The sequence below is a fragment of the Vespula vulgaris genome, chromosome 8 (assembly GCF_905475345.1).
Source record: "Vespula vulgaris chromosome 8, iyVesVulg1.1, whole genome shotgun sequence".
Taxonomy (NCBI): Eukaryota; Metazoa; Arthropoda; class Insecta; order Hymenoptera; family Vespidae; genus Vespula; species Vespula vulgaris.
The window spans coordinates 6,274,951-6,290,862 of record NC_066593.1 but is presented as its reverse complement, the minus strand read 5'-3'; the positions used below and the strand labels follow the sequence as shown (position 1 = coordinate 6,290,862).

Genomic DNA, 15,912 nt, shown 5'->3' with positions numbered 1-15,912 from the left:
TTGGCTCTTGCTATATTTCCCAGCATCCTTTTCTGTCCCTCTCTCTCTCTCTCTCTCTCTCTCTCTCTCTCTCTCTCTCTCTCTCTCTCTCACTCACATACTTAAAATTCTATCTCTCTGTCTCTGTCTGTCTGTCCGTCCATCTGCTCTCTCTCCCTCACGCACATGCACAAACACTTAAAATTCTGTCTCCCTGTCTCCGTTCTATCTCTCTCTTTCTCTTTCTCTCTGGATCCTCTATCTCCGCTAGTTCCACAGTCGTTGTTGATCGCAATGATCGTGGAATAGCATTGGTATTGGTGTTGAAGCGCGTTCCGCATTTCCTAACCGAACAAATCCACTTTGCAAGCTCCTTTTCGTGCTGGCGCATCTTTGATGCTATGCGTCATTTTGTACGACGATGTCACAGAAAAACTAGTCGAATTCGACCGGTAAAAGGAATTCTATTGGAATTTGTTTTCCTCCCCTTTCCCTCCCCCTCCTTCCCCGCAGCAAGTGGAATCACCTGCGATTCCGCAATGCCGAGTTTTCTTCTTGATTAATTGCATTCGTCTATGGAACGTATCGGCGAAGGAACAAGGGACGTTTGAATTACGAACGCGCGTTGAAAATACCGTCTCGGTTGTTAACGAAGATGATTTAATCTTTTTATACGTTTATTCTGAAGAACCGTCCAATAAACATTCGAAATTCTGGGTCACTGCACGTCCATGTATTATATTTTGTCGGCCGGCGATTAATACCACAATTCCTTGCTCGTTCTCGGCGCAAATACCTAGGGTATTTTTGGAAATTTAAAAACCACGGGATTTCGAGGGTACATAGTTGAAATTTCCGAGTCCATTTGGAAAGCCTTTAGATGGTAAGTCTTTTAAGAAAATAAGCATTTCCCCTCTGGCAATTTCCTTAATTCAAGACTTTTTGGTTAGCTGTTTGGGGCAGCAAGAAATCCGACGATCTAAAGAGTGCCTTGAACGAGATAAGGAACGAAAAGCGATGCAAAACGCGAGCTTACGACTATTTTATTTCGTCGTTAGGGCTCACTACTACTGGATTGGGCTACAATGGAACTCCATTTATCAGAGTCCAATTCGAATTCTAGAATTTTTCGTGGGATCCGTTTATCCGTGAGATATATTTGGATACCTATAAGTTAAGAACTCTTTTACAAAGGCATTATCTAGACGTTTCTATCTTTACTATTCTATCAACAAACCGTGACTAAGTCTCTATGGTATACACGACCAAAGAGAAACAAGGAGGACAATTGGTTTCGAGATGCTTCATTTAGCCGCGAGACAAACTCGTCGTGAGATAAGGAAGACCTAAACTAAGATTCCCTATTCTGAAATATGTATATTACGCTCATCGACGATAACGCTTCCGAGTTTCTCTTACTTGCTAGAATTACTCGTGTATAGTGGTGTTGTTCGCGCATGCACGACCTTCCTCCTTCTCTCTCACCCCTCCCTCTGTCTCTCACTCTCTTTGTCTCTCTTCCCCTTCTCCATTTGTTTCTTCTTCGAAGGAAGTAAAATGGCTCCTTCCCTTCTTACTCGTACCTACCGGCTATGAGGCTTTCCAACTTGGCTAATTTCAAGACTAAGTCCTACCTAGCCGAATACTAAGCCCATTTCAATTAAGTCGCGACGTTACTTGGCGTGAATTTCGAAATACCGAGAGCGTAAAGCTTCTAAATTTCTTGACGCTTCGATCTTTGTTCTTGCGTATAAATCGATGTACGATCAGAAACATTCGACTAACTTTAAACGACTATAGTAAGGAACAAACGAATAATCGATTGAATTTACATTAATTCGGTCAGTGCTATTGACGATTTGATCGATCAAACAACAATGAAAATTTAATTGATATTCGAATTAAAAATATAAATAGAATTGATTAAAAATGAATTATGATAAATACACAGATATACGTAGGATAATAACAAATAATAACAAAAATAAGATCAAATAAAATATAAAGGTCTACTCGAAACTTTCTCTAAATTTTAATCAAGAAGTCCACTTATTAGATTTATTTAGAATAAACAGGACAAGACGAACGCGCAAGAAACAACGCGTATCTAATGGAATATTAATTATTGCACGGCTTGCATCGCACACTACACGCACAACTGTGATAGATTATATTCTGACGCAGTATATGCGTAGTTAGCTGTTCGTATTCCTATGTATCTAGTGTTTCGTATTCTAAGGCACGTTTCACCTAGGTACCGAATGTCGCAATATTGCTCTTTGCTCTCTTTCTCTATCTCTATCTCTCTCTCTCTCTCTCTATTTTTCTCTCTCTCTTACTCTCTTCCTCTCTGTCTGTCTTTGCTCGATAGGTCAATACAAACTTATAAAGAGCTCGCGTTTCTAGCCAACCAATTGCCATGGCTTTTCTCACCGATACTTCGGATATTAGAACGCTTACGGATTCATTGCGAATTGCGAACGAGAAAACTCTTTCCTTTTATCTAAAAAAAAAGCTAAAAAAAAAAGAAAAAAATACAAGATCCTTCGGTATAATTTCGAAGCCCTTTTGTATTCCTTTTCATTCATCAAACGTAATAATCGGCACGTTATTAAAAATGATGTTTGTTTAAAAGCGAATAAATGAATTTTATCGAAACTCGAATAAAAGTACCGATCGTTGATGACGAACATGAGATTATTTGTTAATTAAATAAATGTCGACGAAATCGCTCATGTTTTGCCTTTTTTTTTATGTTACAAAACCTAAATTATTTTTAATTCTCTCGACACGAAATAAATAAGTTAAATAAAAGGACTGGTAGTCCCTTATACTGCAAAACCTTTCTAAATGATGTTAACGTTAACTACTTAGGAGGAGTGCCTAAATTACTCTCGAAAATATGCTTCGCATTCAGCATCCTCTTTCAGAAAAGCTACATCGTTTAAACGTGTATATATATATATATATATATATATATATATATATATATATACACATACAAAATGGAACTAAATGACGCAATGTTGACAAATGCAACTACTTTATACGACCCTTCCATCTTTACATTCGATCGAAAAAGGATATTATAGAAGGAAAATTTATCCTTCTCGAAATAAATCCTACTAGTAAAAAGAAAAAGAAAATTATTCGAACAATACTTTTTACTCTGATATGATACCTTCGAAAGTTCTTGGATAGGTCGCATCGATGCAGTTCCGATTACTTCCGCTTTCATGATGCTCGACTAATTCCACAGAGAGATATTAAGAAAGCTTCGAGTTCGTGTACGGACAAAAACATGACCAATCTTGAAATCGTCGCTCGCAGACAACGACCGGAACGAGAAAAACGGAAACACGTCGCGTCGAGAAGACGTGGAAAAAAGTGGACCATACTTTTTAATGTTTCTAGAAAGTCTTTTACCAAAGATAAAGAGAGAGATAGGAAAAGATAGAAAGAAAGAGAGAGAGAAAAAGAAAGAAAGAAAAAGAGTTTAAGATTCGTAAGAGCTCTCAAGAACAAATGAATAGACGATGAAGTCCCGAGACGTTCATTTCCGAAATGTCAAACGCCTCGATCTCGTTCGCTTTACCACAGATTAATTATAGTAGATCAAGTTTTAGTTCAACATAAAGTTAACACGACCAATTATTGAAGCAGCGCGTGTCCCTCCTGTTCTTAATTACCCTTCTAATGATGCTCTTGTCACCCACTATTTTGAACACAGAAAACAGTTCCACTCCAACCTCGGTGCAAGCTCATCTTTCGATCCTTGATTCACACCTATCTTCTGTCTAAACTTTTATAATAACACGTTCCGCAACATCGACGAGGACTAAATTTTCCCTTTCTAATTCTTAACCTCGTACATCATGTATCTACATAATTAGACCACGGGAAAATTTTAAATCGTTGAGCACGCGCCAATTATGGACACATTATTAGAATAATTGTTATAATCGAGGTATAATTACGCTTTAACAAAGATACGTTAAATACGGCAACAAAGCTATATATAGCTTTCGTTAAAGTTGCGTGGTCGTTTCTTCCAGAAAAAAAAAGAGAAAAAAAAAAGAGAAAAAAGAATACCTACTCTTCTCTTTTACTATGGAATAAATATTATAATATAATGTCGTTTGAAAATTTTGCTTCTATCGTTTTTACAGTTATTGTATAGAAACTATAATGTTCCAAACAAAATGTTGTAAGAATGCAATTTCATAAATAAATTTTATTGATCTCTAACTTGGATTAAAAAAAAAAAAAAATAAAAATAAACATGTATATTACAAAGTAAGGGAAGCCTTTTAATCTTTCTACGATAATATTAAATAATTGATTATCTCGATATTGAAGTTTTAGAAACATCTTTTAAATTTACGAATTAAAATTTTTAAACGAAATAATCTTATCGAGTAGAATACGAGTTTGATCTCACGATTAGAATTACGAATTTTTCTACAGGACTTATGTGAACTTATTCTAATCTCTAAACGATACGTTACGAGCATATTCTACTTGCGTCTACTATTACACTATACGATCTAATATAAAGCTACTAAGATTTAAAGCATCGATCTCTGATGGCATATGACAGAAGTAATTCATCAGTCTTTGACGATTTATTTAACGACACAAAAACAACCAAATATTCGACATTTGTTTATTTTCAACTGTTGTTTCAATTTAAAAACATGCATGATTAGCAAGCAAGATCAAGAGTGCATCGAATTTATTTGTACTCTATGTGTCCTTAAGCTCACACGTGCTTATACACACACAGACATACATACATACATACATACATACATACATATATACAAACACACAAGTGCTTAAAGACCCTGAGAATATTTTAATAATTTTATAAAAGATTTTATCAAAGCATACGAAATAGAATCTTATTAAAGAATAAGTATTACTGTTATAGACTGTAGCATATATATGTGTGTGTGTGTATATATATATATATATATATATATATATATGTATGTATGCATGTATGTATGTATCTAGAGACGACCTATAGAAATACTCATAAAGGTTAAAAAGAAGGGAAAGATTCTTCTTCATAAATGGATACACGCGCTCTTTGAACCCTTTCCCCGTTGAAAATTACGTCAAACAGGAAGATTGTGAGACCGTTGCAGCATTAACGTGCCCATTTTATCTAGCCTCTCGATTTAATATTAAACGGCAAAGTTTGTCGGCTACATGACTCTCCGTGACTGAATCCTCACGGAGTCATATAATGCATGCAAAGTATGTCTCACGATTATACTACGGGTTACATTGGTGAGAAAAATAGCAAAAGAAAGGAGAAAAAAAGAGAGAGAGAAAACGAGAGAACGAGAAAATGAGAAAACGAAAGAGAGAGAGAGAGAAAGAGAGAATAAGAAATGACAGGGAAAGTCGGTCACGAAAATATACTTGACAAAATTCCCGAAGGGAAAGCCGTACGAAAAGACGTAGATATATTTACTTCGAATATTAGCATCATCGAAAGATCTTGTAAAATCGATCTCTTCGACTTTCTTTTTTCTTTCTTATTTTTCTTTTTTTTTTTACTTTCTTTCCTTTTTTTTTATTTATTTATATCGTAATCTACGTATTTTTTCTCTTTTTTTCTTTTCCCTTTCTTTTTGTCCTTATTGTTAGGTAAACACGCGAGCACGATAACGCGCGTTTATAATAGTGTTGCACGAACAGGAAAAAAGACTCGTTAAGCTTGTAGGATAGTAAGTTTGAAAGGTTTGTTTGAACTTACGACGTCGATTATTTGCATAAGCGTAAGGCCGAAGCTCAAGACGAGGGGGTCGGACTCGTTTCCCACCGGCCGCTCCAGGACGTTATACGAATCCAGCAGATTGTTCAGCAGCCGCTTCTCGTGACTACCGCCGCTTACCAGCCCTGCCCAATTTACATTCACAGTGAAAACTTTGATCGACTCCGTAACTCCTGGCCCTTTTCGTCCTATCCGACGAAATCCGAATTTTTGTAATCGCGCGTCTCGATATTAAAAGGAAGAGATGATGATAATGAAAAATAAAACAAAAAGAAGAAAAAAGAAAAGAAAAATTCAAAAACGAAAACAAAAATTAATGGATGATGTGTATGAGAAAAGGAAGACATTATTTACATAAATTAATTATTATATATTATTCTATATACATTGTATATATATATACATATGTATATGTATATATATATATATATATATATTCTTCCGAGCGAGCACTTCTTGTTTGATTAAATTTGTTCATTGAAGAAACGATCGACGTTCCAGGCATTCAAAGGCGAGAGAAAATATATTTAACTACAAGTGGAAGCTACTATTGTGATCGTAAAGGCTATATCTATCGTACTCGGCAAGAAGTTAAACCGTGTCGTAAAAGTTCTTCATTATGTGCACCTTCAAGATACACAAGACATATATATGTACATACATATATATATATATATATATATATATATATATATATATTTCCTGCTAACTACAATAGTTTGGAATAAAGATTGAATATTTTCTTAGTTAAATACTAGAAGAACAGAGGATAAATGTACAAATTCTCAAAGAAGAAATTGTTAAATCTTTGCGCATCATGTGCTACATCGAGCATGGAACACGAGAAGATTTACTTTTATCGTACAATCTTTGAAAATCCTTTCGAAAACAGACTTATCTTAAGCACTACTTTCTACCTTTCGAATTTCCTCGTCTTTTCGCAAGTGTAACTTCGTCATCGCCTTCTATTCTTTCTCCTCTTTGCCTCCATTTCTACCTGTCTTCATCTTTCTCTTTTTCTTTCTCTCCCTTTCTCTCTCTCTCTTTTTCTCTCTCCCCATCTCTCTATCGTATTTTTACTACTCTCGAGAACGACGAAGGAAAATATCTTATCTAATATCTACAAATTGATCGTATTCCGAAATTGGAAGGTATGCGGAGAATTCTTTCGTACAGTCTGCTCTAAGAATACAGACGAGAGAGCGAAAATGAAATATGAAAGATAGAGAGAAGAGAACGTGACCGTGAAATGTATATCAGAATGAGGCATAGTTATTTCCATAGAAAGAAAGGATTATTAGTAAATACAAAATGATGTTCAACGACACGATGAGAATTAAAAGATGTATCTTGTATTATTATCAATTTTGATATCGTTCGATACTGTTTAATACTGCTAATCGATTGATCATCATTCTATCTTTCTCCTTGCCTACACTATCTCTCGTTTAACACGTATATACGTATTCCCTATCAAAGTTAAAACTTAAATCTTTCTCCAACGACAAATCGTATAAATCCCGAGTAGTTTGTGAATTTATCAATTTTAAAGTTTTGATTAGTAAATTTCTTAGTTAATTAAATTTTAAACCTTCAGTTCGTGATAATGAAATCGATCGGGAGGGTTCCCCTTAGTTTAATAATTTAATTCAGTTTAATTAACGTGCCGCTTACATTCGGATTGGGTGAATAATAGTTAGTGCACGCTTGACTCTTAAACCAAACGGAATGAATTAGTCTCGAGGACCAGTCTTAACTCGACTATTTAAAAATTGAGAGCAACTAAAGTACCGAGTTCGTTACCGATAAAAATTTATGAGTGCCCTTATTTTATGAATTCTAGATCGAAAGTGGAACATCCATCGGGCGCGACGATGAAATCGCTTGCCGATCGGGCTCGTTTATCTGTTACCTTGTATTAACACTTTGAAGTATCGTATCTAACATTTATTCGCGGTTATAAATCTGAACTTTTCCAAATAAACTAGACGTAGATTTGAATAACGATGTGGCGTTCTTAAAAACTTACTTCTCACTCCGTATTCTTTATATCCACGGAAATAAAGATCACGGAGGAGTAAAAGTTTCATGAGCTATGTCGTATTGGGATGTGAGAAATGGATTCTATGACGTGTCGTCTTCGAACAAACATGATTCATGATAGTTTACACTTTCCTATCGAGGATTTCGTAATGCGAATTCCGTTATAAATTATCCTTACGAAAATTGATTGTTATATGTAGGTAGATAGGATATCACCTTCTTGCGTGATCCAACGAGCAACTTCTTTGCTTTTAAGAAGAAAAAAGGAAAAAAAAAAGGAAAAGAACATACGATAGAAAAATGTGCCTCTAGTTAAAGAAGACGAATGATACTTTTGTTTTATCTCGTTTTCTTTTTTAATCTCTTTTGCATACACAAGTTAGTAGCCGACATTCCAGTACATGACCGCAATCGATAACAATATTTCATATTTCGATATACATTTCACTTCGTAAATATGTTTTACTAGCGATGGAACACTGTACTTGATTGCTACAAAATAGAATTTCGTTGGAAAAAAAAAAAAGAAGAAAAAAAAATAAAAAAGAGAAGAAGTTGCTATGCAGAAATCAATAACCTCTCGCTTCTCCCTTATAACTGATATTTTTATACGACGTTAAAAATATTACATTAAACGAAAGCAGGAGACTTCGACGTTGGAAAAGGGTCGACGCGACTTTTATGAAAAGAAAATTTAATGGAACGAATAACCGAATGATACGTCGAAAGATGTATTTATATTCTCTGAGAATTATTTTCCACGTCGTAAGGAAAGTAAGAAAATTTTGAACGATGTCGTTTGAAAATGAGCCGACGTTTATACGGGATGATAATTTAATCTTTTACTTTGGATGGGGGAACGTTAATTTTTAAGAATACGAAACTAACAGACAAACAACGGAAATATTGTCAAAGATACAAAACATAATAAGCAGATGACAGGTGAAGATCGTGATTATCTTGTTAGCAGAAGTGGCAGAATTACGGTGTACGCCTTAAAGTGCTGAAAGCTTAGGACAGATGTCGCAGTAGTTAATGAACGAACGAGTCGGACGGATGCAGAGTTCATAAGACATTGATCTCTCGTTACATTCTCGAGAACGTCGGTGTATATGTGCAAATGTATGAACACAAGTACGTGTCTAAGAGAAAGAGGATGAGAGAATGATAGAATGAAAGAGAAGGAGAGAGAGAGAGAGAGAGAGAGAGAGAGAGAGAGATCGCTACTTTGGAATACGAACGAATAGATATCTAATTTACAAATTAATGTAAAAGATGCATACGCAAGAAAGTAAGACAAAGGAACAAAGTCCCGAAGGCAATAGAAAATTTATTTAAATACATCCGTGAATTTACTATTCGATCTCGTTTGAAACGCGGCATAGAAATCGAAACCATTTACTTAAACAATCCATTATAGTTTAGAAATAATGGAACTGAAATAAAATTCGAAAAACCATTCGATATCTTCCTTCTATTCTTTCAATTATTTTCTTGGATCGCTTGAGAAAATCTCCTATGCACTTCTATCATTTCTAATATTATAATCCACTGCTTTGATCACATCTTGTCTCTACGTACAGGGCCGTGACTTTGAACGTTCGTGGTCGATTAACGCGCAAATTTGCCATAGAAATTGGATGTGCTTCCAGAGAATTTACGACGTTTATAATGCTCACACACGACCGTAGAAATATATATTACATACGTCTACATAAAGATATATTATGTACGCACACAAAGTTTATCTATCCAATTTAAACTGGTTCTTTACAACAACGAATGTCAAGGATAGTTGCTTGAAAAACTTCAACTATCAAACACGACACTTTTTCCATTCTTTAAATCCAAGCATAACATTAAAATATATTTCATTTCTCATTTCAAAGAGTAACACTGACAAAACGAAAAACAATTTCTGAGGACAATATCGGCTTGAATTGTTTATGTCGTTTTCATTACGATTTCTATTCAAAGAACGGACTCTGAAGGGAGTAGGAAAGAGAAATGGGACAGAGAAGAAAACGAAGAGAAAAAGGAAACGAAGAGAGAAGCAAACTTTTTTTTCTATTTCCTAAGCGTTCCCTGCAACATTGAATTGTAAAAACATTAAATTGGAATATTTGTTAATGAATATAATCCAATCGAAGAAAGAAACGAATTTCTAGATGAAATTTTCGTTAACTCACTTTCTTGTTTTTAATGTTATTAATCCTTTTTCCGAGATACATTGGTAAAGAAGGCAATCGAAATGAAATTTAAAAGAGATACCTTGAGTTAAAGAATGATTACGTTAAAGATTACTTCGAAATATTAATTACGTTACACACATATGATTTAAATATTTACATGTTAGAAATTAAATGGAAACTTTATACCGATACAGAGAGAACTTAATTTTGCCTTGACGAACTGACAAAAAGGAATAAAAATTATTGCATGTGAAAATTACGGCCTTTGTCTCGGTATCCGTCCTATCCTTCATAGTTCTCATCGCGATATGAGATGCGTTTTGAATTTATCATCGGTTTCTCTTTACAGTGCACTCAAAGTCTCGCTCGGGCCGCGCCTCGTTTCGGCTCTTTTTTCTTTTTTCCAAAGCGCAAAATCCGCTCAGAAAGAGAGAGAGAGAGAGAGAAATAAAGGGAGAAAGAGTACGAAACGTGATATAAACTCTTCGCAGTCGATACGCGAGACAGACAATACATATATATATATTTCAATTAATTCAGTTTAATATAAATATTATATAATAGATCGAAATTAATTTTCTTTATGATAATGATCCATTAAATGAAAAATTATTTGTACGAAACGATTAATTGCGATCTCTTCTTTGATTTAAATAAATAAATAACGTTCTTCCGAGCTTTCATTTCGTCCTTTTACACGAAATGATTTGCGATGAAGTTATTAGAATTATTTGACGATTATCCAAATAATTAATGAATAATATATATATATTGCATTGTAATGTTACATTCGAGAGAAGGGGAATAGAAGTTAAATTTAACATCATTAGCTTAATTTAAATATTACTATTTCAGTATCAATGAATCGATATTTTACATAAAGATTATAAATATTATAAACGTCACGACTACACGATTCAACCAACGAAAACTTTAGGACGCATTAAAATGCGGACGGTTGAAAGGGTCTAAAATGAGAAAAATGAAAAAGTAAAAAAGATGAAAGCGCTTGGTAAAAAGTCTCCTATTCGACGATGACGATCATTCGCAGAGTGAAATTTATCTTAAGTGCATTTCAGTGCAATTTACGATCCCTATATCGATAGTTTATGAATCTTGTACATAAACGTAAACATCCTGAAACGACCCATAAAATGTCGAACCCACACGATCGCGATAAGAACGTTACGTTCTTTCTTCTTCTCGTAATACTCTACTTCTTTATGCGAGAATACATTTGATTCGCATTAATCGACAAACGTAATTCGGAATAAAGCAAAGATCTCGTCGATAAATGGGATTTCAATTTCGGAAGAGTATGAAGAAAAGAAAAAAGAAAAAGAAGAAAAAAAAAGGAAAGAAAAATTCAACGCAAAGAATAACATTAAGAAGAAGAAGAGGAAGAAAGAACGGCCGGCGTTCGTTCGCAAAATTAAGAGGAAACTCGTGAAACGGATTATCGAGCTTTAATTAAGCCGATGGGTAAAGGGTTCTACCGCGAATGAACCCTTTGAAAGCGAGAGGAAACGAAGCGCAAGTTTATTTCGAATCGAGCCGAAAAGCCCCGGGGTAAGGGAAGAAGGGCATCGAAATGCAAGAAACAAAAAGACTCGTATCGATCGCATTTCCTCTTCAATTTCCCTCTCGCATATTCGATTTCTCTTCGGCCGATTAGCATCGGCAATCTACACCATCCGTTCCACGTTATGCCCTTGCAATAGGAGACCGTTCGACTTCATTGCCTTTTAATTACTTCCGTGATGGCTAAGTAGCTTCGTCAAGTAAAGAGCAATAATATCCAAGACAATGATTAACCGCACTTAGACTAGTAACGCAGACTAGAAACCAGAGAATATACGAACCAAAGAAAAGAGGAGGAGAGTGAAGCTAATCTCACTACCGAGATAGGGCTTCCGCTATACCTCGCGCGTTAGTTTATTTAGCATCGAAATCCCAACGGATTCTACCGAGTTAAACGTCCATAAAGCCATTTCGTGCGCACGACCGTCACGCATCACGAAGAAACTTGTTAGCCCCGGGCGAAGGATATTACGATCCCTTTCGACGGCAACATCCTTCGAAGGAGAAACCATTTTCCTCAGGGATCGATTCGTTATTTACGAGAAAAGGAATTCGAGAGAGAGAGAGAGAGAGATCGATGGATGCCGGAAGTCAACGTGAAATTTCAACGTCCGCTTTCTACTCTTTTTATTTTCTATGGCCGTTACTACAGGCGATAAACGTATCGATTCGATTATGACGCGTCGATGGCCGAAGCTTCGATAAGCTTTTCTGTCCGCATTTTCGACCACCCATCAAACTTGCATGAAACGTGAAAAGCCTCGTCGTTCCAGTTTCTCTCTCTCTCTCTCTCCCTGCTTTTTTGTAACATCAACTTTGGATACGATAGAAAAGCTTGCGATTATGTATATGATTCCAGGATGTTGAAAAAAAAAGGATTATAAAAACGTTGAACCTTATGGAAATAACCAAAAAGATGACTCGTTTAAGCATCTAACAAAAATCTCTTTTCCACGATGTTCCTTTTGAAAGAAAATTATCAAATAAATAGCACATCTAATTAACGATTCGCATATTAAAATTATACATAGTATCGCAATTACCCCTTATAAATATAATATCACCGCCATGAAAAATTCATAAATTACGTAGAAACAAATATCGATTACCGTCAATTCGAAATCAAAGTTGATTTCATTAGTTTTATACTTCGAGTACGAACAAGTTCGTATAATAATGTATATATATATTGTTTTATACTTTGAGTAGGAACAAATTCGTATAATATGAAAAAGAGAGCGAATTTCTTTTAATTGCTTTACGTTCTTCTTATTCCCATGCAATTGACGAACAAAAAAAAGAATCGCGTATAAAACTATATAAATAATGCAAGCATTACGTTGATATTCCACAAACGACGGACGATTTAAAAACGGGTTTAATCTTTGGAAAAAACATTGTACCATTGCAAACAAATATAATTCTATATTTATATCAAAGGACATCAAATTAATTTGGTTTTTATGAGAAAAAAATTAACAGGAATATTTTCAAAGAACGTTCTCGTTCAGGAACAAAACAATTTTGCCTCGTACGTGAGTCATTAAAAAAAATTTAAATTTGGACAATCGAACGTATAACAAAAATTTCATTAACCGAATCGATATACACAACGCATACTCACGATTGATTGTGGTTTTAAATGTATTCCAGTACGATTAAATGACGCGGTTTGTAAAACGAGATTGTTATTAGGAAATTAACATCACAACAATAATTGTATACGACGTTATAGAGGACAAATGAGTTTCCTATTAATTTATTCGAACTACGGACTCCCCAACGGAACTGAAGCTAAATGCCGCGTATATCGGCGATCTCTCTAATCGATTTGCGTGCACGCGGTTAGAACGATTTATCGAGTGGAATTAGAAAAGCATAGAACGCTGCTCGACGCTTCTCGAGTTTTTGTAAATTAAATTCTGCCGACGCAATTGTTTTCAAACATGTCAATGGGAAACGAGAGAGAAAGAAGAAAGCAAACAAAAAAAAACGAAGCAAATAAATATAAAATTAGAGATGAAAAGTTTTTCCTAATAATTAGCCTCAAATTTTTTGTTCACCGAATGAAAAACCGCGCTTTCCAATTTATTTACCGAACGAATTCATTCCTGGCGAATCGACCAACCCTAATGCGACCGTTCCGTTCCCCAAAATCATCCTACACTCCGGCAAAAAAAAATAACTAGAAGTACGAACGAAAATGGACACGTTCCAAATACTACATTAACTTTTCAGAATTTGTATAATTGATTGGCCTGCTTGGCTCGATTACCTGCTACGTATAACAAATTCCATTCGCGGAGATCAATGCAAAAAAGAATCGAACGTGAGGTGAAAATCGTACGAAAATTCTCCTTTCTGATCGGACATTATAAATCATTGTTGTTAATAGCTATACCACTAAAACCGCGAGAAACGTTCTCCAAAATCTGCAGAGAACTTTACCTTCTGAAATTGTTTCTACAACAAGATAACATATTCAAAGACCGACTGTAATCTTAAGGACTCATTAGTAAGGTCGACTAGTGGACCTTATCTTAAACGTACCGATATACTCGAAGTAGAACAAGAATTAGATCTTTAGAACTTATATGTATTATGGTATTGTAATGTTACAAACTTACAACACTAACGTGAAACGTGCGATCTTAATTTTCAACGCCTAACAGCAAACTGTAGAAAGTCACCAAAACGAGCTTGTTACTAATTCCCTTTATCGTCTTACTTCTTAGAGTTCCAACCAACGATTATCTCTACTATAAATGATTATACTATTTTACAAGACTACTGGTAGAAACATAATACGTTCATAGACGATTTAAAAACGAAAATCGTTTGGTTACTCTAAACATACTGGAATAGTCACGGTAAAACGAAGAAAACCTTTCCCGTATACCAGTCACGATTAAAATGGGTTTTCCGGTAAGTCGACGTTTCCTTTTACCCTTGTCACTTTCGATAGAGCTCGCGTGAATGGTAGACCTTGTAACTCGATTCTATCGATATTCTAAGGGCGACTTCTTTCTTAAATTCTTGGCAAAGATCGAACTTTCGTCACGAATCGAGAAATCTTTTCGATATTCTCAAGACAGAATAAAAGAGAATAAATGTAAGAAAGAAAGAAGGAAAGAGAGAGAAAGAGAGAGAGAGAGAGAAAATAGAAAGAGATTTTTGCATTGATTTATTTCTAACATCCTCGCTATGTATTTCAATAACTGACTACGTACAAACGCACTCGAGAAATAAGACGGAAACTTTGAAAAAGATCAAAGTACTCCTCGAGCATATCCTTTTAAATATTAAAATCAATTTCAATCTACATTTAATACAATGCTTTGCTAAAAGAACAACTACAAGTTCGACAACTTTTGACAGACGTTCTTAAAACGAGAAAAGCATTGTGCACGTACTTAACTATACATATAGTATATATAAGTTTGGAGTACGGTTATGGTAAACCTAGAAGACAGCTCCTCCATAAATTAGAGTAAGAGACAATGGGTAATATCACGGTGAGTAAATATAGCAAAGACACTCGTAGAGAACCGTACTAAGTATCGCGAAGTGAACTTTGAGCGACCTTCGCAAACAGAGATACATGCACTCGAAAAGTGTTGCCAACAGACGGTAGAACTTACTATGAGTAACTTTCATGGATGACTGTTAACTTAATGGTCAAGTATATATGTATATATATATATATATATATATATATATATATATATATATATATATATATATATTTTGCCGTCACTCATCGAAAATTTCCTTCTTGCAAAGTTATCACTTAAAAAGGATCCCTACGTCGTTTCTAAAGAGATCCTTCATCCTTTCTCCGTCAACGATAAGAGTAGATATACAACAGCTTGGTAGTATATCAAAAAGGATATATACGAAATGGGAGCTATTTTCGAGGGTTTTAGACACCAGAGGAAGCTACCAGAAAGCAATAAAAAATCTCTCTCATCTCCGCTACTTATCCCGAAAGGCACGAAAGGTCAAATCCGGCGGGTGTTATCGAGAAGATTTCGAGGCGATATAAAACGGCTTACACGCGTTGCACTCGACCAGTACGCGACAATTCCACCTTGAGTAGTCACTCATAGATTTCTTTTTCCAATAAAGTCCGGGTATCCGGTGCAGTACCGCGGTCACAACTTACAGAAAAATTGATCTCCGGACATCGCGTACAACGTCACGGAGAAACGGCTGCGAGAAACTATCCCTTCGGCTAGTTCGAGACGTTAATGCCATATTTCACAGCGCTCGGAAACAGTCTCACCAGGAGGCGACGGAAAAGACCGACTGCCGAGACGGATCGATTTC

The 15,912-nt window shown here is 35.3% G+C and overlaps 1 protein-coding gene across 2 annotated transcripts in view; it reads right to left on the bottom strand.

The window, feature by feature from the left end:
* LOC127065752 (neuronal acetylcholine receptor subunit alpha-7-like) overlaps positions 1-15,912 on the bottom strand; it is a 137,227-nt gene that overhangs the window by 97,822 nt on the left and 23,493 nt on the right. The window contains exon 2 of one of the 2 annotated variants that reach the window (XM_050998547.1): positions 5,750-5,892. The exons of the other annotated variant lie outside the window; for it this stretch is intronic. Within the exon in view, the coding sequence (XP_050854504.1) occupies positions 5,750-5,892 (143 nt within the window). The remainder of the gene's footprint in view (positions 1-5,749; positions 5,893-15,912) is intronic. 2 annotated transcript variants of the gene reach the window in all.